Source organism: Crotalus tigris, unplaced genomic scaffold (assembly GCF_016545835.1).
Source record: "Crotalus tigris isolate CLP2741 ecotype Arizona unplaced genomic scaffold, ASM1654583v1 scf7180000017614.5298720, whole genome shotgun sequence".
Lineage (NCBI taxonomy): Eukaryota > Metazoa > Chordata > Lepidosauria > Squamata > Viperidae > Crotalus > Crotalus tigris.
In genome coordinates, this window is record NW_024096513.1 from 4,131,172 (window position 1) to 4,157,508 (window position 26,337).

Consider the following 26,337-nt stretch of genomic DNA (forward strand, 5'->3'; position numbering starts at 1 on the left):
CAGACACTCAATGGTCAAAGGAAGAAATTTAGGAAGACCCACCCAATCAATTAACCAGTTCAAACTGAGGGCAGACTTGCAACATTCTGTTAATGCAGACTTATAATAAAGTAGAATTAACTTACCTGGTCGTGTTTTCTGTCTGGTTTACCCAGGAGGGGTGACTATGGTAGAGTTTAAAAGGATCAGTTGTTCAATGGGGGGGGGGAGACAAATGAAAAAACTAAGAGGGAGTCTCGGGCTCTTGGCTCCCTTTCCTCCTGGTATCCCGTGTGGAGAATTGGCTGAGAGTGGCCAAAATGATGCTTCTGGAGCTACTTCTCCAACAGTGTCTTATCCCCTTGCTATATTTCTTTTCAGGGTCCAGAAGGCCAGCAAGGCGTGCCCGGAGTTCCTGGTTCCAATGGTTTAATGGTAGGTAAGCTGCAACTTGAGTTCCTTTGCGGGAAGATTTGTTACAAAACTCCCAAGATCTCTTCTAGTCATCCTCCTGCACACCCTCTTGAATTACCCACAAAGATCTCAAATCGCAAAGCTCTAGCAAGAGATAATCCTACTCCAAAACCCTATTGGATTTCAGAATGGCGTCAGGAAACACTTTTTCTTTGGAAGAGGTTGGCCTACTTGGAAAGCTACTAAAGCACCATTTTTCTAGCCCTTGCCAAACTCTGCAGTTCTTTGGAACAAGCTCCGAAACAAAAGTACAGTGTTTCTTAACAAAACAAACAAACAAAGAATCGGTTTCCTGGAACGACACCCATTTCAGCCTTGACACAACCCAGGTGTGAATATTGGTGCAAACTAGAGTGATCAGCTTTTTCCAGGCCATGAGGCACATGCTCTGAGTTTTGAATAGAAAGCCCAGGTCTATGCTTCCAAAATTAGCAAGGCCAAAAATAGGGGAGCTGGACCAATTTAATTTTACATGAATGTAAATCAAACCCCATTGGATTAATTTAGTACAGGGAGTTTTCTCCTTGTGCCTCATACAAAGATTGCAGCTTTCTAGCAACGTTTAAAGGGACTGTAGAGACCCCACCCCATGCTTTGGGGATCTGGATAGGGCACTTGGATTGCACAATCTTTGGTTTGCACTGCAAAATAAGTCTGACATAACCATGGTTAAACTAGCCAGGTGTCAGAGAGAAAATCAAGTAGAATGCAACATGCCTCCTCATTTGCAAAGCGCAGGCAATTGTTCATGGTGATTGGGAAAGTGCAGCTCAAATGTTCACTGCTGTTCTAATAGCAAGCTGTGTTTCAAAGGCCAGCATACAACACTGGAAAAACAAATTGGATTTGGGCCTTTTTTATTATTTAATAACTTCAGAATGTGATCAGCCACTGAGATAAAGAGTTATTAATTATACATTCTCTCTCACAAGGGGAGACTTTTGACTCTTTCAATCCAAAAACCATTATGCAGGGTCTTCAGAGACCTGTTCTTTGCTTATTAAGTAATTCCAATTGATTTTTGCATGTATCTCGCCTGTTTTTTTTAATGCAGCGATGCTGTTCAGGGGCTGGGTGGAATGTGGATCTGGAGGCACGTCTCTGCTGAAGCCAAGCTAGAGATGGGATTTTCTTTGCTTCTCTGAACTGCAAATGAAAAACTGTAACCTGGCAAGTGTGCCTGCTTGGTGCATCACACTTTAAAAAAAAAAAATAGGCAGAATGGGATTGTACTGTCATGACTTGCCATACTAATTTTCTGACCACACCTTCAGATGCCCTTGTAACCTCCTGAGATGGTGATAATCCAGCCCAAGATGGCTTTCCCACCAGCATGACCTTCTCTATGGATAAAGAGAAGGAAAAAGGACAGGGGAAAGATAACTACATTAAATTGTGTACACATGATATCTCTAGACCAGTGGTTTTCAAACTTGGCAACTGTAAGATATGTGGACTTCAACTCCCAGAATTCCCCAGGCTGGCTGAAGAATTCTAGGAGTTGAAGTCCACATATCTTTAAGTTGCCCCAATTGAGAAACATGGATTGAGAAAGGGCTGAGAGCTCTCTTTGGTGATTTTAGAAAGCTATTTTCTTCTGATGGATGTGTTAGCTCCTTGATTTGACCCAGGAATCAAATCCACGTTTAGATCTGAGAATACAAGTAAGGAAATCATCAGAACAGGAGGGAAAGCCTGCATTTCAAACTAATTGGAGAATGTGATTTATGACCGTAAATTATAGGAGGGAATTGTGCTTTGATACTATGTGTTCAGGGGAGGAGAATCCAGATTTTGGCTTCGACTATGTAAGTGCCGATGCTATGCCACTCGAATAAAGATTCTTTAAGGCAAACAATGCCTCGAAGTTCTTTGAAGAGTTTCATCAGTCGGAGCCATGACACTTTTCTTCAATCACCTAAGAGAGGCAGCTGAAAGAGAGGCATCTTCTTGTCAGGAACTTCTAGCTGCCTACTTGCACAGGCTTTTTCAAGTGAGATGCAGAGCAGGGAGTCTTCCAGGGCCCTTGTTTCCCTATTCCTGATGTAGAGGTTCCTCAGCCTCATTGCCAGTAACTCCAAAGAGTTTGAGAATCAGAGTAAATCTAATGACCTGACTGAACTTGAAATCTGCCCCAGTGAATGATAAATTAATACATTTTGGGCAGAGCGGAGAGTGGGCCTTAGAGAAGGACTAGAAAAGGGGATAGGTCTGACATATGCTGGTCGAGAGACTGAGTCAAGGCAACTTTGCAAGATTTCAGGATTGGTTCCGAATCTCATCTGATAATGATCTCAGTGACTTTTTTAATATCAACACCATGATGAACCCATGACTGATTTTGTTTTCTTTCCTTTTCTGTTTTTTGTCTAGGGTGAAAGAGGTGCCAAAGGCGAGAAGGTGGGTCAGCCTACTCATCATATTACACCTTCAGTTTGGGGCATCTGTTTGCTTTTAACCTTAATTTTGAGGGCCTTAGATGCCATCGGTGTTGTTTTATACAAACCCCTCACTTTGGTTCACACACCAAGCCAAACCTTCATCAGCAAAGGATGCCCTCTTCCCCACTCCTGTACACAATAAGTACTTGAAGACCGCATACCTGTTTTTTATCTTCCCAGGGAGATTCTGGTGAATGCACCTGCCAGCCTGGCTCTCGCCCGGACACAGGCCATGGTCTTCCGGTAAGCGTCGCCCCACACTCCCGCTTCCCCACAGCCCTGGGGATTTGCTGCCAGGCTGGATGAGAGTTCAAGCCTCCCGTACCCCATTCTTCGCTCAACTGCTCAACGCCTTTGTTGCTCCGGAACCTGGAACCCATGTCCTGCTTGGCCTTTGCTAAATGCTCTCCCCTTTTGGACCCACAGGGCGCTCCGGGACTGTGGATCGGGAATCCCTGGCAGCCTCAGCCAGGCCCTCAGGTGTGTGTGTGGGTGTATGTGCATGCTTGCTCCTCCGTATGTGGCGACTTTGGCTCCTCAATCCTGGGATTGGTTCCATGCTCTCTGAAGAGCCTTTTCTATCACTTTTTTTCTTTTAATTTGCGGCTCACAGGGACCTCCAGGTGCTCCAGGACCCCCAGGCCCACCAGGAGCCCCGGGAATTCAGGTAAGTGATTGGAAGAGAAGATTTGCTACTCTCTGACAGACAGGAACAAAGGTACAAATTATCATTATTATCACCTTTGGAACTGAGGAGGCCTTGTGGACATAGCACAACTTCAGTGGTCCACATTAAAGTCAGAAAACTATCCCTGATGCTCTTGGCTGCACAAAATCCCAGTCAGTAGCATTTAAACCAGTCTTAGCTGAATTCTAGCCCTCCAGATGTTCTTGTTCCACAACTTCCTTTATTCCTGACCATCAGCTGTTTTAGCTGCACCTGATGGGAGCTAGAGGACAATCACATCTGGAGGACCACCATTTTCACCCAACAGTGCTTTGAAGAGATAGGTTACATAGGAGATTTCTCATCAAGCTCCTAGTTGCAAGATTTCAGAATCAACTTTAACCAGATTGAAGAGAAAAGGAATTTGGTTTCAGAAAAGTTAGCAATTGGATACTTTTATGTTTAACACCCAATTTCTTTTGCTAAATGTTCATTGGCCCAACGAGGGGGCTACCAGTTTTGTTGATAAAAGAAGACTGTGCAGACATCTGTGCTAATAATAATATTTTGCAAATGGCCAACCTATTTCTCAGGCTCTGAAAAACCCAGTACAATACTGCTGCCATGATTTTTTTTTTCTACAAGACACCCTTTCATTGGAATGATTCATAATGGACAAGTGGTATTCTCCAGCAATCAATAATGCCTTTGGTGGGACAAACATATTGAGAGTGCTGTTCCTTCTCAATCATTCCTGGTCAGTTCAGGAATACTGGTCTGAAAATAACTGGACAGACCAGCTCTTCTCTTCACCAAGAAACAGCAGAACAATTGACTAACGGTATGGAGGGAAAGCAGTAAGTGAACAAACAACAGATATGTTTTCAACTATAGTCCTTTGGGTTCTCCTCATCCCCATGACAGCTACAAATCTAAACTTTAGCGGGATAGTATTAAGATCACATGAACTGTAATACACTTTATACTGCAGTATATGGTATAGTATACACTATATACTGCCTTGGTAAGACCACATTTTGAATACTGCATCCAATTCTTGTCACCACGATACAAAAAAATATGTTGAGACTCTAGAAAGAGTACAGAGAAGAGCAGCAAAGTTGATTAGGGGCCTGGTGGATAAAGCATATGATGAATAGTTGGAGGAATTGGGTATGTCTAGTCCAGGGGTAGGCAATCTTGGGTCTTTTATGACTCGTGGACTTCAACTCCCAGAATTCCTGAGCCAGCATGGCTCAGCTTGGAAACCTTTCCCTTTCCCCTCCGCATGGCTGGCTCAGGAATTCTGGGAGTTGAAGTCCACGAGTCATAAAACAACCCAGGTTACCCACCCCTGGTCTAGTCTAACAAAGGGATGATTGATGTGACATGATAACAGTCTTCCAATATTTGAGCAGTTGCCACAAAGAGGGAGTCCACCTATTCTTAACCTGAGGGCAGGACAAGAAGTAATGGATTGGAAGCTTATCAAAGAGAGATCCAACCTAGAATTGAGGACAAATTTCCTCACAGTGAGAATAATCTAGAAGTTATGGGGCTTTTAACAAGAGATTAGACAGCCATGTGTCCCGACTGGGTATGTGGTCTCCAGCTCAAGAAGAAAGTTGGACTGGAAGACCTCCAAGGTCTCTTACAACTCTGTTATCTGTGTTCTCCTTCCCACCGTCCTTCCGGTACTCTGCCATTGCAGCTCACTTCACAGTCAAAAACAATATTTTGTTCTTTCTTCGCAGCCACAATGGACAAAGTCATGATGAAACACAGAGAAGGCTGAGGAAAATCACCCCCCCCAAAAAAATCCAGAAAGTAGCTTTCTGACTCTCAAATAATCATTTGTGCAAACCACACTGGTTTTCCATGCAAAGTCAGGCTGCCAGGTTTTGCCAAAGAAATTGCTAGAAGGCTGGAAAGTACAAAATGGGAAGCTGAGGGCTGGCCAAATGCAAAGAGACAAAGGAAAGAAACATTTCCTTTGTCTCATGTAACCCTGTGCAGCATCATGTTAAATGTCAGCCAATCTTGGGAAACAGTGAAATATAATACATCTTGTAAATGTAATATTATGTTACCCCTGGAGATCCTGGCCCAGCACAGGAAATCAGGAGAGACGTTCCTTCTGCTTGGTGCCACTTTAGGTACTATCAGCAGCCAAGTAAGTATATTGGAAAGAAAAGAGAGATATTTTTTTAAAGATCGATGGCTAGAGTTATAGAAGCCAAGTGGACGATATGTATGTACAGTAGGATGGAAGACTGAAGGAATTTAGAAGATTGGAAGACTTGATGTTGCCTTCTGCAAAACTTCAGACAACCACTAGGGGAAGGCTAAGAAATAAAGCAAATGCCACTCTTTGCTGCCACTTTGTGGTCTTCTAAATTTTTGCAGACTAGCTATGAGACCCCTATCTCATTGGCTCAAAGAAATTTCCCAAGATATAAGAGAATTGTGTCAATTCATTTTCCAATAGGGATTATAATTATCCCTTATGGATGTTCCCCAATTCCTGTCCATGGCTAAAGGCAGTCAAAACACCTTTTGCTTTAAGATGGTTCAGGTAACTCTAAACAAACATCTTTAGAGATGATATATTAAAAAGGGGAAATCTTTTCTGGATCTTGCCATGAGCTGGACAAGAACATCAGTGTAAGAAAGAGGAGCAGACAATCAAAAAATAGTCTTTGCCATTTGGCACCATTGATGTATCTGATGGATGGTGTCGGTAGATATTGATCAAACTTCCAACTCAATTAAAAGCGTTCCCAAATCTGATTAATAGAGGAGAAGGTCCTATCAAGCCCTAAAAAGGATTTTTTTTATTTGAACAGGCAGATTTGAGTTCAGTTTTAGGGCCAAGACATTTTTCATACACTTCCAAATATTTATCCTGTATCTCAGAAAGCTGGGCATCATAAATCATGAGGAATCAAACCAAGGAAAGAATAGAGGGGAGTGGGAAAAAAAGAGATAAAGAGAATCGGATTCCCTATAATTTGACAGGAGTGAAATTTCAAAATTGGGTGAAGGGAGACTTTTGTCTGTCCAACTTGGGTTCTCCTCAGAGGTAGAAGTTATAGAGACATGGGAGTTCACCACTACTGCTATATCTCCAGTAGTTCCTCTTCTTCTACACCAGTGTTTCCCATATTTGACAATTTTAAGGCATGTGGACTTCAACTCCCAGAATTCCACAGCCAGCGTTGCTGGCTGTGGAATTCTGGGACTTGAAGTCCTCATGCCTTAAAATTGTCAAGTTTGGGAAACACTGTTCTACACCACCAGAGCCCGGTCTTTTTAGGAAAATGGCTGGAAAAATAGGTGAAGGATCTGGAAAAACACGGAGGGGAAAGTTTTGGTAGGTGTTAGGTGAAGGGGCACAGGACCTTGAATCCCATTGGGTGGCAACAGGATTCCTTTGAAAGACAGCAGTCAGGGAGGACTCACATATTCAAAGTTTCTCCTTGCCTTTAGGGCATCCCAGGAATCAATGGCTTGTCGGGACTACCTGGGCCACCGGGTGAATGGGTAGGTAGAGGACTGCAGCGTCCGCTATTCCTTGCGCTTGCTCAGGCTGACCGCTGTCCTTTTTGTGCTGCCATCTTCCATAGTGCAGAAGAGCATCCAAAGCCAAGCAAAAAAAAAAAAAAAAAAAAGCAGAGCAACATCCATCAAGAACTGGTTAGGAACTCACACTGCTTTGGGCAAGCAACCCTAGAAGCTCATAACTCCATTGTGCTTTTTTTTTTTTCTCCTATGAAAGAAACCAAAACTAGAACTACTTTTTTTCCATGCACCTTTATTTCTTTTGCTCCATCTCTCTATTGCAGGATTCACAATCACTAGTGGGACCTACTGTAACACAGGTAGGACAATCATCACCATCATCATGATGCTTCTTTTGTGTAGTACAGATGATACTTGAACTATGACTGCAATTAGCAATAGCATGTAAACCCTTTCACAGTGCTTTACAGCCCTCTCTGGGCGGTTTATAGAGTCAGCACATTGCCCCCAACAATCTGAGTCCTCATTTTACTGAAGGAAGGATGGAAAGCTGAGTCAACATTGAGCTGGTCAGGATCAAACTGCTGGTGGTTGGCAGAGTTAGCCTGCAATACTGCATTCTAACTAGTGCACTGCCACTGCTCTGAGTCAAAAGTCATTGAGGTCATTCAATTGGTCACCATGTAATGAGACCCAATATTATGATTTTTTTTCTGTGATGGTCCTTAAGTGAACACTACGCTTGTTAAGCAAATCCACTATATCAATTGGCACTCTTTGCTAGAAATTAAAAGTAAACATCAGAAACCAGGAACAAAAAACATCAAAAATCTCGTCGTGTCACTGTGGGACCCTGGAAATAGCTGTAAAGGTGAGCTGGTTGCCAAACACCAAAAATGTGACCATGGGGAGGTGTGAGTGGCCGCTGAAACTTCAAAATTAGGTGATTATGAGGGCTCTGTCATAACTTTGAATAGCCATTAAGGGACCAGTCATAAGTCAAGGACTGCCTGCAATGCAAAAATTCAGTCCTGAATTTCCTTATATGGAAATGATTATACTCCCAAAAGTTGTATTATTTATTTGATTGATTGATTGATTGATTGATTGGAGAGGGGTTTCCAGAAAAGTCATCCTGTCTCAGGTTCCAATCATTAAATCTGTGTTATATTCAGTGGTGGGATTCAGCCAGTTCACACCACTTCGGCAGAACTGGTAGCTAATTTTTTGTTGCCCAGGCCCAGAATGGACTTCCCAGAAGCGGCATCCACACACAGAACCAGTTGTTCCTGTATTTGAATCCCACCACTGGTTATATTCTTCAACTGATTCTAAACACTGATCCCAGTAACTGGGATCATGGAGGAACATGGGAAATTATTGATTTATCAAGGGTTCAGAGAAACTGGAATTGCATAGAAAAGGGTAAGAATGATAATCAGAAGATTGGAAACTAAGTCTAATAGAGATACTGGGAGTTTTCCTTGAGAATAAAACGAATAAGCAGGAGATATAATAATGATGCTCTGAGTTTCTTAATCTTGGCAACATTAAAATATGTGGACTTCAACTCCCAGAATTCCCCAGCCAGCATGGATGGCTGGGGAATTCTGGAAGCTGAAGTCCACATATCTTAAAATTGCTAAGGTTGAGAAACAACAATAGCAGTCTTGAAATCCTCTAAAGCAAAACATAATCCTGACCAAGGCTGTATAGCTATATGCATAAAGGCTGTATAACTTCATCCAAGTATTATAGAGCATTATAGATTATTATAAAGAATATTACAAAGCTGAATTGCATTAGAAAGGTACAAATGGCTGAAAGACAATAGAAATTGCTCGTGTGAAAATGTGACCCCATTCTCTATGATTTCAGAAGACAGAATGTAGACTGATACTAAGAGTTGCCTTATTGGGGAGATGGGTGGTATACAAATTAAATTAAAGGAATAAATAAGATCAAGCAAAATTCAGCTTTATATGAAGAAATATTTCCAGTCAGAAGAACAATTCGCTAGTGGAGTCAGTTATTAAAAGAGGTAGTAGGACTGTCCTTCATCCAGCAGGTTCAAGTATACATTGGATGGTTATCCATCACGGATGCTTTAATTTAGATTTTTCTAAACCTGAGAGAGAAGGTTGGACTCAAAGGTCCTTCCAGAACGAGGCATATATCTATGCTATCACTCTGCCTGATCCAGCTTACTGTATGTCTTTAGATGAGAAACATTCTTATTGCACAAGGTAAACCTTACCAGACTTACAACCTTTCTCTTCTCTCATAGGAGAACCCCTGTGAAACCTGCAACTCCCAAGGCTCTAACGGGATAAAAGGAGAAAAAGGAGATCGGGGCCAACCTGGAGCTCCGGGCATAGATAACTGTGCAGACGTGAGTTACCTGTGAATCTCTTCAGCCACAAAAGCAGGCTGCAAAATCAGTAACCTTGCAACAGTGTCCTTCTGTAATGCCCACGCTTTCAATCATTTTGTAGTCACGTTGCATGTGTGATGGAATCTCCAGCTAGCTTGGAGAGGGCGGTGTTAAGAGGGGGCCAAGCTTAGAATCCTTGCGCTACCAGAAAGCAGCACAGGCCTGACCTTCCCCAAAATGCCTGAAGTCAAGGACTACCTGTAATGAATTTTCTTTATTTCTGGGATCCTAATAAAAGGTAGTGCATGACCACAGCGGAGCCCAAAATCTCTGTTGTTAAGTGAGTTTTGCCCCATTTTAAGTGAATCACTGCAGCTGTTAAGTTAGGAACGTAGTTGCTAAGTTGAATCTGGCTTCCCTGTTGACTTCACTTGTCATAAGTTCAAAAACAGGGGATCACATGACCCCTACAATCATCTTAAATACATTCCAGTTGCCAAGCTTCCGAATGTTTATTATGTGGACATGGGGATGCAAAGATCACAAATGTGAAAAAAATAGTCATGAGACACTTTTTTCAGTATCACTGTAACTTTGAATGGTCTCTAAGCAAATGGTTGTGAGTTGAGAACAAGATTGTGCAAGATTCTACCCTTTTCTGCCCATTCAGTCCCAATACATCCCTCATATTGCTATACCTAGAGGTGTATGTTGGCACCTGTTTTTCATACAAGTGAAAGTTTAGCATTGTTTGGGCAAGAGTATAGCAATTTTTTGAACTTTTTCCCAAATCCATAATATTCACATGTGGGTAATATCATAGTTCTGACAGATGAAACTCTTCAAAAAACTTCTAGGCATTGTTTACCTTAAATAATCTTTATTAGAGAAGCATAGCATCGGCACTAACATAACTGAAGCCAAAAACTGGATTCCCTTCCCTTGGGCACATAGTATCAAAGCACAATTCCCTCCTTCAATTAACAGTCATAAATCACATTCTCCAATTAGTTTGAATTGCAGGCTTTCCCTCCTGTTCTGCTACCCGCCAATTCTTATCATCTCTTATTTCAAGCTCTGAATTCACACACTAGTACAATATTGTTAACTCCCACCACATTCCGCCTCCTCCCCCAGCATCAACTAATTCTAAGAGTAAAGCATAAGAAAGAAAAAGGCTGCATCTTCATATGTTGTCAAAGCAAGAACCTCCAATGTTAGCAGCGTTGACAGGTTACTTAAAGAAATGCAATCCATTACAACCCATCTTGGTTTTTTAGATCTTGTATAGCAGGGGGCATTGCCCAATTGCAGTTGACTGATCTCAAAAGCTAAGCAAGGTTTGCTTTGGTTAATATTTGGCTGGGAGGGATGCCAAAACCCTAGACTGAATGATAGATAATGAATTTTAAAAAAAAATCCAGTAAAAGAGTAGCAAAGTATTTCTGTATCCTTCCCAAATAAGCTATTAGATATACCCAGCAGTCATGAGAAGCTGAGTTCCAGTTAAGGACTGCTTGATTTAACACACTGAGTTTTCCCAACCAACTGAATCATATTGGGGATACTGTATCTCCATCAGTTTCACTGATCTGAGCAATTCATTTCTGTGATTCCATTAATATATCCAGGTGTCAAGTGTTAATTGGCGAATTCAGAAAAAGAAACTCCTGGGACATAATTTTACCAAGAGTATAAACTTTACTGAATAAATCCAGTTTTGGTCACCACAATGTTAAAAAGATGCTGAGACTCTAGAAAGAGTACAGAGAAGAGCAACAAGACTGGAGGCTAAAACTTATAAGGAAGAGTTGCTGGAATTGGGTATGTCTAGTTTAATGAAGGGAAGGATGAGGGGGGGACATGATAGCAGTCTTCCAATCTCTCAGGGGTTCCCCCAAAGAAGAGGGAGTCAAGCTATTCTCCAAAGCGCCTGAAGGCAGGACAAGAAGCAACAGTTGGAAACTAATCAAGGAGAGAAGCAACCTGGAATTAAGGAGAAACTTCCTGACAGTTAGAACAATTAACCAGTGGAACAAGCTGCCTCCAGAAGCGGTGAATGCTCCAACACTGGAAGTGTTTAAGAAGAGACTGGACAACCATTTGTCCGAAATGGTGTAGGGTTTCCTGCCTGAGCAGGGGGTTGGACTCGATGACCTCCAAGGTCCCTTCCAATTTTATTATGGATCATCGCACAGTCAACCAGATGTTCAGACTGGATTTGGCATTTTGTCTACCTATCGAGTCCTTACCCAGGACCTGGGATAGGCAGATGTGGATGTTTGATGGTATTACAGATATCATTAACCCATATTGGCACAGAAGAAGCAAAACCAGCTCTGGGGTTCCCATAGTTCACCCCCCCCCTTTCTCCACGGGCCACCCACAGTCCGTTACATCCACTAATCACTTCTGTTCATTTCATTATGGGAACCAGCCAGCCATGCTCTGACATCTGCTCTGGGTGTCCTTGATGGGGGGGGAGCAATGTTTCACGGGAACCAGCGATGAATGGATGCCACTCCCCCCCCCCATCCTTGCATTCCAATCCACCACCACCCTTTTCTCTCTCAAGCTGTGAGCAAAGCAGAATATAGGTGAAAGGTTTGAGTCAGTCTTGATACCAGGTCTCATGTGCTGCCATATATCACAAAGGGGAACAAGTCTAAGCGCAATGCCTGGTCCACAATTTATACCTTACCATCTTAGGGATGATCATAAGGAGTCCTGGAGCATGCTCCTCAGTTGCCAATTGCTTTATTGGCATCCTGGAAAATATATCTGCTCAAAGGAAAACTTGAGCTGGATTCTTCAATTGAACTAGTCCTGAATTTGATCAAGCAAATTTGGTATCTGCAGAACCTTAGTGGTAAAGCAGGCTGTAAATTCTGGAATAGGAATTAAACTCATGAAATGTTTCTTCTACTTTCAGTGCCACCGTCAGCACCCTGCAGACCAGACCCAGGTGAGTAAATCTCTAGGCTGGATATTCATCCAGAAGGCGGCAGAGGAAAGAGAAAGACATAACAAATTGGTATCACTTCATTTCTACCAAGTAGTATGCAAAAACACATCCACTTCTTTGGCAAATTTGACTAGGAGCTCATGTGCTGCTGTACTTGACCCAACTGGCACCATTTATTTACAACTGAGAGCTTCCATCCTCAGGAATCAATTCTCACTGGAATTATACTGGGAATTTGATTGGTATAAAAGCATGCCTTTTGCATCGGCCTTTGCGAAGCTGGTTTAAGTATTAGTCCTTCAGGCAAAACTGGACTGCTGCTTAGATAGACATTTCAATGGTTGTTGTTTTTAAAGGATATTGGTCAATCACATTTCTGAGGCTCTGTGTTTTAATTGTGATCTTAAGTTGGATAGGAGTGAGTTATTGTATCAATTCTTCATTCTGTTGATACCATATATTATTATTATTATTATTATGGATCATCACAAAGTCAGATTATTATTATTATTATTAATCATTGCACAGTCAGCCAGATGTTCAGACTAGATTTGGCATTTTTGTCTATCGAGTCCTTCCCAAGGACCTGGGATAGGCAGATGTGGATGTTTGATGGTATTACAGATATCGTCGCAGGATGGAAGCAGTTCCTAGTAAGGCCACCTTTTGCAATTGACTAATGGCAAATTTGTCAGTGCCAATGGTGTTCAAGTGATGCTCCAGTTGTTTTGGGATTACAGCCAAGGCGCCTATTACTATTGGTACTATCCTTGCTTGCTTTTGCCACAGTCTTTCTATTTCTATTTGTAGGTCTTTGTATTTTGTTATCTTCTCCAGTTCTTTCTCGTCTATTCTGCTGTCTCCAAGCACTGCCACATCCACTATCCAGACTTTTTTGTCGACAATTGTTAAGTCCAGGTTATGTTGCAGGTGTTTGTCTGTTTGAATTCTGAAGTCCCAGAGCAGTTTAATTTTATCATTTTCTATGACTTTCTCTATTTTATGATCATTATTATTATTGCTTTTGTTATTATTATTATTATTAACTGTGTCTAGCTATCAGCTATCAGCACTACAACAACTATCTGGGAGCTGAAGTCCACAAGTCTTAAAGTTGTCAAGGTTGCAGATCCCTGCTCTACAGTATATGGTTCAGTTAAGCAAGAGTTTTGAGTGTTATTGCAATCTAGGTGCCTGGCAAGTGCATTTTCTATTTAAGAAAAGTGGGGTGGGAGGTTGGCTACCTAACAATCTCCTGGTGTGGCATCTAGCCTGGCCTTCAGAATAGTTCTAAGCCTAGAAATATTGTGTTTGTACTGAACAAGGCATGTAAATATACAATGTAAATCAGCCCTGACAAAATTCACTCACACCATTTACTCTGGGCCAAGAGAAATGGAGGGTCCTCTACTGAATCCTGTTCACTCATGCAATCAGCCAGGGGTTCTGGCATTCTGTTCCACCAAAGATTGGTCCCAAAAAAATCTCATTTGACTCCTTCTTAAGTCGTGGAATCTTATCCCTGGCAATCCCCAGTCTTAATCCATGGCTATCCAGCAGTCAGTTAAATGAGATTTCAAGCAAACAATGGATGTTTGTAGGTAGGGTGGAAATCCAGATTTGGATGGAGACAGTTTTAATGGGGAGAGTGCTTCATCCTCAAGATTTAATCTTAAATAGTATTTATGTTTGGCCTTTTGGAAAGCTTTAGAGTGAGTAGAAGCCTGGAACGAGGGAGAAATCTGTCAGGAAACGGTGACCATTAGAATTATTAACTACTTGGAAAAAACAGAACGAGACATCTTGTCTTCTCTTCCAGTCCGACAACAATGATCCTGATTGTGCTGGAGGACATCCTGGAAGCCCTGGCTATCCTGGACAGAGAGGCGAGCAGGTAAAGCCATTTGGAGAGATCAAGCAGCCATGATGGTATTGCAGATCCTTGAATTCAGAAATGAATGTTGTCTTGCCTTCTCCTTAGGGTCCACCAGGCTTAAGAGGTTCTCCAGGCCCTCCTGGACCAACTGTGAGTATATCCTTCATGCCAACTTCTGCTTAGATCTTCTCCCGTAAGCCTTTACCACCACCACCACCACCACACCACGTGTTAGTATAATCTGATGCCTGTCTAAGAAGATAAAGCCAAATTAAGGCCAGCTTTCCCCTCAGTGTGTGATCCATGGGGAACATTATGCTTGTACAACTGGACAGGGTTCAGTTGGGTGGCTACCATCCATGCTCTTCACCAGCCACCCAGCCAATTCTGGTCCCACCAATGTCCTGTTTATCCCCCCCCCCCAGGAAGGGAGGGATGAGCCACTGTTTCTTCTCTTGACAGCTGTTTGGAGGAGTAGAACTTGAAAGTTTACTTTTGAATTAAGAAATGCATAAAATTTTGTGAAAGATTGGCCTTCTCTTCAACCATAGCTTCCTTGTTTGCCTGCTTTCCCTAGTCCAGCCAATATGATGACTGAGTGATGACCTCCCTGTTTCTTCCTGTAGGGCCCCCCAGGTTTTCCGGGAGTGCCTGGCCCACCTGGATTACCTGTAAGAACCGATAAAGCACGCGCTCTGTGCAGTCCTTTGTTGCTGCTGTTTGTTTGGCTTCTCATCCTACTTCCTCCCTTCTTCTCCAGGTTCTGGGTCTAATATCTCAGCCAGCCTACTCTCCCACATGCTGCCACTTGGTCTGTAGCTCTTCCTCAGCATTCCTCCTCCTGGCTCAGGGATGCTATCTAGAACTTTTCCTTCAATTAGCTCTTTCCCTTCCAAAGTTACCTGAGATCAGTGGTGATATAAAGCTGTCTAGTTCCCACAGGCAACACGGGGTTCACTTGATCTAGAGAATGCCCATTTAAGGGCGAGCTCTCAGTCGGGATCCTTCTTCAGCCTTCCCTCAGAAAAGTAAACTAGAAGATTCCACAATCCCAACTTGTGATATGGGTATTCTGGGTTCGGGACAATTTATCAGGCAGTGAGAAGACTGATTACTTCTAGACAGCTGATATTTCTCCCCAAAGATATTTCACATAAAGCTGATTCCAACACACAATTTTTCCCTCAGGGCTTAGCTTATCAGTCAAACCCTAGTCATGAATATCTACTGAGCTGAATCCCTTCAGAAGAAGCAGCTGGACCCAGGTTCAAATACATACCTGAGAAAGAATCTGTGGACTTGAGAGGAAGCTGTCACTTTTCTTAACTAAAGAGCCTCCATTGTCATGTCTGTGAGTTGTGCTTTGGGGTCTTGAAGCAGTCATTGTACCCTCACTTGACTATCACCACCATTCATTAATTTCCTAATTCTCATCTCACTAATGACATTGTAACTCCCAGTCTGTGTGATTAATCGCTCCGTGATGTGGCCCTGTCACTGTCTGGTGTCAAGAGTATGTCCAATAAATGCCATCACCATGTAACCTCAACTAACTCCACCCTGCAATGGCTCGTGAAAGCCTCCCACATTTGTGGGTGATGTAATTAATGGAGATTCACTCTTGTATTATAGGTTGTGTAGATCTTTCTGCACTTAGCAAGCAATTATAGTTGAGGGATGCTTGTGATGTGGGATGTCTGGATACTAAAGAGTCTCTGGAGACATCTCCATTGACTGGATGAATGCGCAAACTGGGTCCTACAAGCAATCATGTCAACCGCAAGCATTGTTTTCTCTGACAGTCACCAGAAGTTCTTAGGGGAGATGGCAAATTGGGGTAGTCCTTGCATTTAGTAGGAAAATTCAGAATCTCTTTGGATCTACAGATGAGGAAGTAGAACTGAAGCCTTTCATGGCTGAACTTCTTCAGGGCGCAAAGGGGAATGAATACAATGTTGGCCAAAATGCTTCCATTTCCAATGGTTTAGCAAGAAAAGTATAAGTCATTTTCTGTCTTGGTGCTGCAGGTAGAAAGACTGTCCAATTTTCCTAGTTTGACTATCTGCAAGTAAGAAAAACAGTCTCAGCCCTCAAATCCTTTCATTGTTAATTGGCACATCAAAATATGAAAATAGAAAAGACATCTGTAGGCAGCCTTTGTAAAAAAAACAGTATTTCATAATTGTGGTGCAGAAAAAAAACACACCTTAAGTTAGTAAAAAGTGATTGCCTCCTCCCCTTCAATTGCATTCTTCAGTTACACAATGAAAAACCATATTCTAGAAGGATTTTGGGAATATTTGATGCCGTGATAAAACAAAACTCCATTCCTCCCTGACACAACCATTTTTTTCCTACAATAAACTTATGGCATGAATTATTTGCTGACTCTATTAGTGGATCCAGTTCCAGGCCTTGGACCCAAACTGACTGGTATCCAGGATGAACCATCATAAGAAAAAGGAGGGGAGAATTATCAAAATATAATTGTCTTCCAGATAAGTCAATGGGGTGTGGTCAAAAAAGTAAACTTCAGGCCATAATAATGCAATCAAAGCCCCATAATATATATTTTTTTTACATGTGTCTCATGGTTGTGTCTTTTTGACCCACGCTGAAGAAATCTTGCCTTCTTCAGCCTTTTGCTCAACATAAAAATGGGTGTTTCCTAAAGAAATAACATCTTGCATCATTTTTGATCCATCTATTTTTGCTAACTTTTTCATGGTTCATATCTTCAGTCAGAACTTGGTCCTATGTTACAGCCTATTTTCTAATTCTGTCCTTTTAGTGATGCTTCACATGTAGTCCTCATGGTCCTGTCATGATCACAGAGGAAGGAGCTGGGTGAAGGGCAGAGCCTCTGAAGGAAAGAATTTATCCAGCATCAGAGGAAAAATTATTATATAGTGGAAGGACCAGATGGAAGTTGGTGAAGAAAATTAGTGATTGTGCACTTACAATATTAGAATGACAGAAAGAAAGAAAGAAAGAAAGAAAGAAAGAAAGAAAGAAAGAAAGAAAGAAAGAAAGAAAGAGGTGGATGGATGATAGGTATGTAGGTAGATTATCTAAATCAATCGGTCAATATTATAGTCAGAGACCAACAAAATCTATCTACCTTTGATGTTTGTGTGTGTGTGTGTGTGTGTGTGTGTGTGAGAGAGAGAGAGAGAGAGAGAGAGAGAGACATTGATAAATGATAGATCAATGTAGATGATAGATAGATAGATAGATAGATAGATAGATAGATAGATAGATAGATAGATAGATAGATAGATAGATTTCTCTGAGAGAAATTTTGTACTAGATTGCAACCTAAGATTGAGTCCATTATTTTCTGTTGGAACTAGTCATCAGTTCCCATTGAATTATGAATTATAGCTGAATTGTGACTTTAATCTGAAATTGTTGGCCACGATCAGTAATGGAGACTGAAGTGGAATCTAATCAGATTCAATGGTTCTTGTGTAAGTAGTAAAGAGAAGAAAACAGTGAAATAATCTGATAACGAATTCATCTTCTCTAGAGGTTCCAAGATGCTAATGCAGGAAATGTAACAGCCACATAATACCACTCATTTTGTCTTGGAATTTAGATGTACACACTAAACATTTGAAGATATTTTTTTTTCTGCACCACATGCTGCCATGAATATTCACAGAAAGCTTTTCCTAGATCCCAAGAAGACATCCAGAGTTAGTCCTTTTCATCTAGCAAGGTTTCGGAAAGTGCTTTGTGGGGATTGGGATCTGTCTTCAGGGGACAATTCAGACCTTATACAGGTGGCCTTCGCTTACCTTGATTATCTCATTTAATGCCCATTCAATATTACAGCACTGTAAAAAATAACTTTATGGCCAATCCTCGCATTGAATCACCACTGCAGCCTCCTGCAGTCACGTGATTGCCATTTGGATGCTTTGCAACCAGCTTGCAATTAGAGTTAATAGAGATGGCAGAAATAAAATTGTAAGTGCAATCATGTGGCGATTTGCTTAGCAACTGAAGCGCTAACGGAGTCTGAATTTTGGGCACTAAGCGAGGACTACCTGTATTTGGAACAAAATGTGTGTGGAGGGGTGTTTTGTGTGTGAGAGAGAGAGAGAGAGAGAGAGAGAACATTTGCAAATATTCTGTCCTCTAGATATTGCCCAGATCATGATCCAAACCCATTTTTATTGTGCCTTGTCTCAATTAGCAATGTTGTGTGTGCTCAGAATTGTTGCTGCAAACACTGCCCTTCTAAAACCTGGCTAATCGGGTGTCTAACCAATAAAATCTGTGTGAATTTTATTGATCTATAAGCCTAGAAAAAGCTATGGAAAACTGTGTTCCAGATGCTGATGGTAGCTTTCCAGGCACCAGTGATTAATTAAAGAAGTGGTGACTACCTCAAGACTACTTATGCTGTATTCCTCTTTCTATAACTTATTCTCCATCTGTTCCCAGCCTGTTCCCAGGTACATAGCTAGAGAGGCCAGCCTCGCAACTGTGGTTCAGTTAAATGGAAGGGCAGAAGACGTGAAACATATCCTGTCTCTTTTTTCTTTCCGAAGGGACTCCAGGGCGAACGTGGGCCAATTGGAATCCATGGATCCAAGGGAGAGCCAGTGAGTGTTGGATCCAACTGATAATTTCAGAGAAGCCTTGAGCTATGCATGGAGCTTGTTGATTGAGACCGGGGCTCTCCAGCGTGGCTCTCTACAGATCAATTGAGACTGCAATTTGTCTGTAAGATGCTAGGTTGAGAAAGACAGGTCTGAAACTCTTCAATTGCACGGCTTAGAAGAGTGATGAAAAGTCTCATGGATGGATGCCGTTGGGACTGATTGAGAACACTTCGGTGTGATCATGAGTCTGAATGCCTCAAATAACAAGTTACAGATGATTTGAAGCAGGAGCTGGAATGCCCAGATACTTTTTTTTTTTAAGCGGGTGATGGAAAATCTGAAAAGTATTTCCCTTGTAATCAACCACAAACAGATGATATCAGATCTGGAAAAACCTATAATTAGAGGAGCATCCCACTGTTGTTGGGCCCCTTCTATCTCTGATTTAAATGAGTTAAATAGATTCTTCTAATTAGCACTAACAAGTAAATGGAGAACTCTAGAGGGATTTATTTCCTTTGAAGATGCCACGAAAGTGACAATATTCCATTGAGTTCTTTCAAAGGGTCCCTGTCTGCCTAGAGGGGGGCAAAAAAATCAAACAAGAATGCTAGTGAAAGTTGGAAGGGAAGACATTTAAATGGGTTGGTGAAGAACATCTCCTTGTCTTCTGCGAAGTGAGGACGTTGTAACTAGCCACATTCGAAAGAGAAATTATTTTGTGAAAACACTTGCGACATGCTATCAAAATACCCAATCATCCCCAAAGACTTAACCCTCCTGATTTAAAGTGATGGCTTCAGTCTGCTTAATGATAGGGAGGCAAGGCCAGGTAAGCCAGGAAAGGTCTATAGAATGTCTTAGCATGCTTAAGCTTGTTACTGAATTAATCTGCTTAGAGTTTGCATAGTAGGAACTATGAGCTGAGTAACACCACCTACTGCCCCCAACTCCCCTGAAATAAAAGCTTAATGTGTTGCATCAGAGTAGCCGGCAATTTTGCTGCTGATTTAGTTAAGCCTATCATCTGAACATAGTAGCTACACAGTGTACACATCTAGAGAGGTTTCATGCATTCAGGGCTCCCTTTTCCATGCTACAGTAATCTCTCTCTCTCTCTCTCTCTCTCTCTCTCTCTCTCTCTCTCTCTCTCTCTCTCTCTCTCTCTCTCTCTCTCTCTCTCTCCTCCCTCCCTCCCTCCCTCCCTCCCTCTCTCTCTCTCTCTCTCTCTCTCTCCCTTAATTTGGTATTTCTCAATCTTAGCCACTAGCTGGGGCCAGTAGTTTCCCTTCCTAGCTGGGGAATTCTGGGAACTGAAGTTCACACACCTTAAAGTGGCCAAGTGGTTGAAAAACATTGCCTTAGTTCCATGACTGCAATTTTAATCTAAGAAATTCTTAGGTTTAATTTAATCTAGATCTAAGAAAGTCTAATCTGGTTGGAATCCTCATTTGATCTATAAGGTTGAAGGAGAAGACAATGGCTACCCACCCCTTTATTATTCGGAACGAGGACCTGATAAGATGACCAAGAAGTACTTTAGGGCCACCACTTCGTGTTCTAGGAAATTGAGCACAGGGACACTGATTCTGCTGCATATTGCAGAAGGGCTTAAAGAGCCGAGGTGGCGCAGCAGTTAGAGTGCAGTACTGCAGGCCACTTTAGCTGACTGTGTTCAGCAGGTCAGCAGTTCAAATCTCACTGGCTCAAGGTTGACTCAGCCTTCCATCCTTCCGGGGTAGGTAAAATGAGGACCCAGATTGTTGGGGGCAATGTAAATATATATATATATATACATTGCTTACTGGTGTACACCGCTTAGAGGCAATGTAAATATATATATACATTGCTTACTGGTGTACACCACTTAGAGAGTGCTTGCACTTAAAGCGGTATATAAGTCTCATAAATAAATAAATAAATAAATAAATGAGAAAAAGATGGCTTGCCTGTTCTAGCTCTACCTGAACATCAGAAGGCAATTGTGCAGATGCCATAACCTGGTTCTATCAGGTTAACTTGAAGTCTCAATCCTAGCCTGAGTTGAGATGTTTTCAATGTTCCTCTCTTCAGGGTCCTCCAGGTCAGCCCGGATATCCTGGATCGGTAGGACCCCCTGGGCTCCCGGTGAGTATGACCTATCTTTGTATCCCTTCTTTCTCCAGGATCTCAAGAGGGTGTGCCTTGTACTCCATCTTCTAATTTGTCCCCATTGCCACAGACCAGTGAGGGCAGTTCAGCTAAGCAGAAACAATCCTTTTAGCCGTCAGAAGGGTTTCAAAATCTGGCTCTGCTAGTTAGCTTAAGTGCTGATGGGAGCGCTCCATGTTGAAGGTGACTGATGGATTGACAGGGAAGAGGCCAACACTGTACCGATCTTGCCTTGTGTTTCTCACCTTTGTATCTAATGTTTTAAATATTTTTATATTTATTATTTTAATTGTATGTCACCCAGAGTCAGTTTGCAGAGTGAAATGGGCAGCATATAAATTAGAAAAATAGAGATAGACAGACAGGCCACAGATCATCCTTGGAGTTCCATGGCTCCAGATAGGCCTGGACCTGGGTCTCCTAGCTCCTGCCAAAGAGATGGTCTGCGTGGCTACACAATCCTTACCTTTGGACTTAAGAAGGAACTCAGTGCCACCCAAAAACTATTTTCTGAATCCCATGAAAGACATTGGGTGATCAACAGCCATCCATAGTGGAGCAGAATTGCCTTGTAGAAAAAACAAATTCAAAGACTTTCTTCTGACCCAAAGTTTGCTCACATTTCTCTTCTTCACATGTGACTCTCTTTAGTATATCCAATTAAGGCCCTATTGGGTTTTCATTGGATGTAGGGGAAAAAAGTTGTCGTGACACATCATGTGACATTGCAAGTTTGAACCCGTGGTGTTAAACTGTTCATAAATGTTAATTTTGTACCATTTTAGAATCAATATGTCATGGTTCCGACAGATGAAACTCTTCAAAGAACTTCGAGGCATTGTTTACCTTAAAGAATCTTTATTCAAGTTGCATAGCATTGGCACGTACAGTCGAAGCCAAAATTTGGATTCCCCTCCCCTTAGCACATAGTATCAAACACAATTCCCTCCTCTAATTAACAGTCATAAATCACATTCTCCAATTAGTTTGAAATGCAGGCTTTCCCTCCTGTTCTCCAACCCGCCAATTCTTATCATCTCTTATTTTAAAAGTCCTGAATTCACACACTAGTACAATATCGTTATGTCTAACTAACTCCCATCGCATTCTTCCTCCTCCCCCAGCATCATCTAATTCTAAAAGTAAAGCATAAGAAAGAAAAAGGCTGCGTTTTTATATGTTGTCAAAGCAAGAACATTCAATGTTAGCAGTGTCGACACAATATTTGGAAATCTAAAATGTGGGTTTCAAAAGCAGAGTTTGCTAAAAGTCGTTTGAACTTTTATAAAAAAAAATATTTGCAAAACTTTTATTATTTTATTATTATTTGCAAAGCAGGAGAATGGAAGGAAGAGAGAATTCTTGGTGTTACCGCCATGCACCCCTGACAGTTTTAGCTGTCATTAATTGCTAGTTTAGTGTAATGGTGACGCCACCAAGCCAGACATCAGGAGATTGGGAGATCTAGTACCAACCTGGACACAAATTTAGCTGGGTGACCTTGGGCCAATCGCTCTTTCTCAGCCCTAAGAAACAGGAAGTGGGAAATCACTTCTGCAAAACCCTATCAAGAAAACTGCAGGGACATGCATATCCAGGGAGACTCTGAGAATCGGAAATGATTGACTGGAAAAGGGGGGAAATTGCTCTCGTTGTGCTGCTGGCAATATTTCTCTTTTCATGTTTATGTGTTTGCCTGCCACTAGGGTGCCAAAGGGGAACGGGGCTATGTTGGACCCCCAGGAGAGAAAGGAGAATCGGTAAGTAACTGGAAAAAGTATCTTTTCCTGGACTTTTTTCAGAGTTCATCCTCAGAGATTGGGAGATTTGTGGTTGGAGAAGAAAATCCTTTTTTTTTTCTTATAACCCACCTCTCTTTTTTTGCAAAGCTCTCTCCTATCTTTGCAGCTGCAAGACTCATATATCCTCAAGAGGATTTTTTAAAATATCATTGGTATCCATTTTATTCCATAGTAGCTACATCTGCATTTTTTTTTTTAAAAAAAAGTGTTTTAATTTATTGCTTTAACTGTTTAACAGTGCTATAAATCAGCCTGGAAGTGGGAATACGAAAGGGCAAGAAATGCATTAAAATTCATATTAAGTTAGGTAAATATAAAATACCTTGACGAGGTAAGCTGCTGCACTTTAAGAGCATTGCTAAACAAAGAGGCAGCCCCGGTTTTATTGTAACATTTCTCAACAATGACATCTTGAAGATGTGTGGATTTCAACAAGCTGGGGAATTCTGGGAGTTGAATTCAAGCTGTTTTAGCTGAAGCAGATTTCCTGGATATCAAACAACATTCTGATCAAAAGCCTGCCATTCCATAAATTCTTGATGTATTCTCCTCTATCATTTCTGTGGATAAGGAATGTGTTGACATGACAGCTGTCTTCCAGTACTTGCGGGAGTGTCAAAAAAGAGGGCATTGACTCTCCAAAGCACCTGGAGGCAAGACGAGAAGCAATGAGTGGAGACTTCCGGTTTTGATGTTGTGGCAATGCAGATGCAGGAAGATGGGTCTCCGTCTTTTGTGTTTGATTTCGATCTGCTAGGGGACCCTGAAAGGGTTGAAAGTCACCCTGTAGAGGTGGCAAGCAAGGAGGGGACCCTCGTTGATCGCAGGGGGTGGCAGCCCTCCCGTTTGATCTGAGGAAGCCCTCCAAGCCGGTGGGAAAAGACTAGCCACATCTGTGTAGCCAGTCCAAAGTTGCTGACAACGGAAGACAACAAGCACTATCAAGCAATCTTACAGCAACGTAAATGAAACTGGGTGAGACCTGATCCTCTCTTTATGATTTTAAGACCTCTTCCAGGAAATCTGCCCAAAGCACTCTCCCCGATGAGAGAGGGAAAGGGAATTTCCGCACCATTCCCTCAGAAAAGAAAAGCAGCTAGTTAATTACTTTATCTTATAGAGAAACCTATAAGACTAATACAGCTTGGAAATTTGGGGACTAAAAGTGTTTTTAAGACCTTTTTTTAAAAAAAACTTGAAAAGTTTACAATATGTTTTGGATTTAAAAATTGAAAAATGGCATTGATGACATCTAGTGGTGAATTATGGCACTACAACTTATTTATGCCTAAAAGAAACCTGGCTTGAAGCCCAGAATTAGATAAGACTTTGGCTGGCCTTGGAAGCTTTTACTATTGATAATTGCAGCTGAGAAAAAAGGAACAGACTTGGGGGCTGATTACCTATGTGGCAGAGATGATAATATTACTCTAAAATTGGTCCATCTGAATTATGAACACAAATACTGACTTTCAGGACTGTATTGTGGAACTAGTTTCCTGTAGAAGAAACATATGGAACACTTTGGATTATAAATCTTGATTGTTAAACAACCTTTAATGGTTCTTTTTTCTGCCTGGACAAAAAGAATATATTTCTCATTGGACAGAAAAGTTTGAATTTTACTTATATATGCTTAGAGGAGGTTTAGGAACAGCTAGTTGGTTGGATAAATTTATAAAGGCTACTTATATAAAAAAATGGATGTTCCATACTTAGCTCTAAATAGTAAAAAGCCATCCTTAACATCTGTTCCCAGTAGCCTCAGTTTGCCATATCCCCAAGAAAATAATGATGAACTACAGAAAGAAATTCTCTCCATGTTGAAATTAATACAAGAAACAATTGCTTTAGCTTGTGATCAGGTTAAAAATAACACAAAGGAGATAAAAGAACAATTTTCTAATTTAAATCTACAAACTCAGAAAATAACTACAGAGAAGAAACCAGCAACCCACAAAATAGAAGGAAAACTAGAGAATGCTGACACAAACATTGATGATCTAAAGGAAGAAACTAATGACCAGACTCAGATAAATGTAAACTTAGAAGACACAATGATAGTATTGGAAACGGAAAAGACATTTTACAAATCAAGGTTACAGAACATACTGGAGGATAAGGAAGGAGAGCTGATGGAATGGAAGATAAAGCCGTTAACAGAACTGTGGGGAACTGGAGAAGGAGGGAGGCTGTTTAATGATTATCAATGGTCTAGTTCTTCCAAAAATACTTTGACTAAATTGTTTCTCTTGTTTCAAATAATATATACAAAAATAGAGGAAAACTTATTTGATGATCCAAATGCACTGACTTGGAAAGTTAGTTGGCAAAGGAAGAAAGCTAGAGTAAGACTGAAGGAAACAGAAGCGTTGACCTATTAGAGGGGATGCTATATCGCTGATTAGATGTTTGAATATGGTTAAGAATAGATTGTTAGAAACAGAAGTGTTGTTATAACTAGATAGCTAGGATTTGTAATCAGAATATCGTATCTTCTTATGAAAAGGAAAAAAAAGAATATTCTAAGAACTTTGAATAAGGGAAGCTTTTGGTTACCCAAATATAACTTGTTATGAAATTATAAATGATTGGGATACTTTGAACATGAATGGGAAATTAAAATTGAAAAAAAGTGAAAATAGGATATGGACCAAATAAATGGAAATTGAGTACAAATGCATTTAAGATAGGGGTGTCAAACTGCTGGCCTGCGGGCCGGTTTCATCATACCGGAGCCGCGCCCACCCCATTGCCTGCAATGGCAAAAAAGCTCCGATGCGTTGCACGACGTCATGTGACGTCGCGAGTTTGACGTCTGATTTAAGATATGCTTTGGTTAGAAAAGATATTTTAAACTGATATTATTGCCACTATTAGAAAAATGTAACAAATGTTGATATGCAATTGTATATTTATTAACAACAATAAGAATTGTATTTGCTTAGTGTGAAAAAATGGTTATTACCAGAAGAAAAAAGGGTTACTGGAGAGTGTTAATACTGGACTTAGTTTGAAGAACCTTACATGTACCATGGAATCACTAGTGACTCCGTCATCATGTTGTCTATTGGGCACTTGATTTTGAAAATAGAAAATTAATAAAACATTTATAACAAAAGAGAAGCAATGGGTGGAGATCATTAAAGAGAGATCCAGTCTAGAAATATGGAGAAATTTGCCTACATTCTGAACAATTAATCAATGGAATAGCTTGCCTTCTAGAATTGTGGGTGCTCCGTCACTGGAAGCTTTCAAAAAAAGACAATAGACATACCATCCCAAACAGACAACCATCTGTTTGGGATGGTATGAGGCCTCCTGCCATGGACAGGGTGTTGGACTAGAAGACCTCCAAGGTTCCTTCCAGCCCTATTATTCTATGGTAGTCACTCTCTCTGAATCAAAGAAACCATGACACATACTCAAGTTCAACCCAAAACAAGTTATGGAGAAGAACAAAGCTCACAGGC

The 26,337-nt window shown here is 41.2% G+C and overlaps 1 protein-coding gene across 6 annotated transcripts in view; it reads left to right on the forward strand.

The window, feature by feature from the left end:
- COL16A1 (collagen type XVI alpha 1 chain) overlaps positions 1-26,337 on the forward strand; it is a 292,803-nt gene that overhangs the window by 239,619 nt on the left and 26,847 nt on the right. For 2 of the 6 annotated variants that reach the window (XM_039329689.1, XM_039329679.1), the window contains 15 exons: positions 361-414; positions 2,827-2,853; positions 3,075-3,137; positions 3,321-3,374; positions 3,508-3,561; positions 7,051-7,104; positions 7,407-7,442; positions 9,371-9,475; positions 12,390-12,422; positions 14,242-14,316; positions 14,404-14,448; positions 14,925-14,969; positions 18,858-18,911; positions 20,985-21,038; positions 22,769-22,822. In XM_039329689.1, the coding sequence (XP_039185623.1) occupies positions 361-414; positions 2,827-2,853; positions 3,075-3,137; positions 3,321-3,374; positions 3,508-3,561; positions 7,051-7,104; positions 7,407-7,442; positions 9,371-9,475; positions 12,390-12,422; positions 14,242-14,316; positions 14,404-14,448; positions 14,925-14,969; positions 18,858-18,911; positions 20,985-21,038; positions 22,769-22,822 (807 nt within the window). The remainder of the gene's footprint in view (positions 1-360; positions 415-2,826; positions 2,854-3,074; positions 3,138-3,320; positions 3,375-3,507; positions 3,562-7,050; positions 7,105-7,406; positions 7,443-9,370; positions 9,476-12,389; positions 12,423-14,241; positions 14,317-14,403; positions 14,449-14,924; positions 14,970-18,857; positions 18,912-20,984; positions 21,039-22,768; positions 22,823-26,337) is intronic. The other 4 variants (XM_039329697.1, XM_039329717.1, XM_039329708.1 and 1 more) reach the window with 4 other exon arrangements.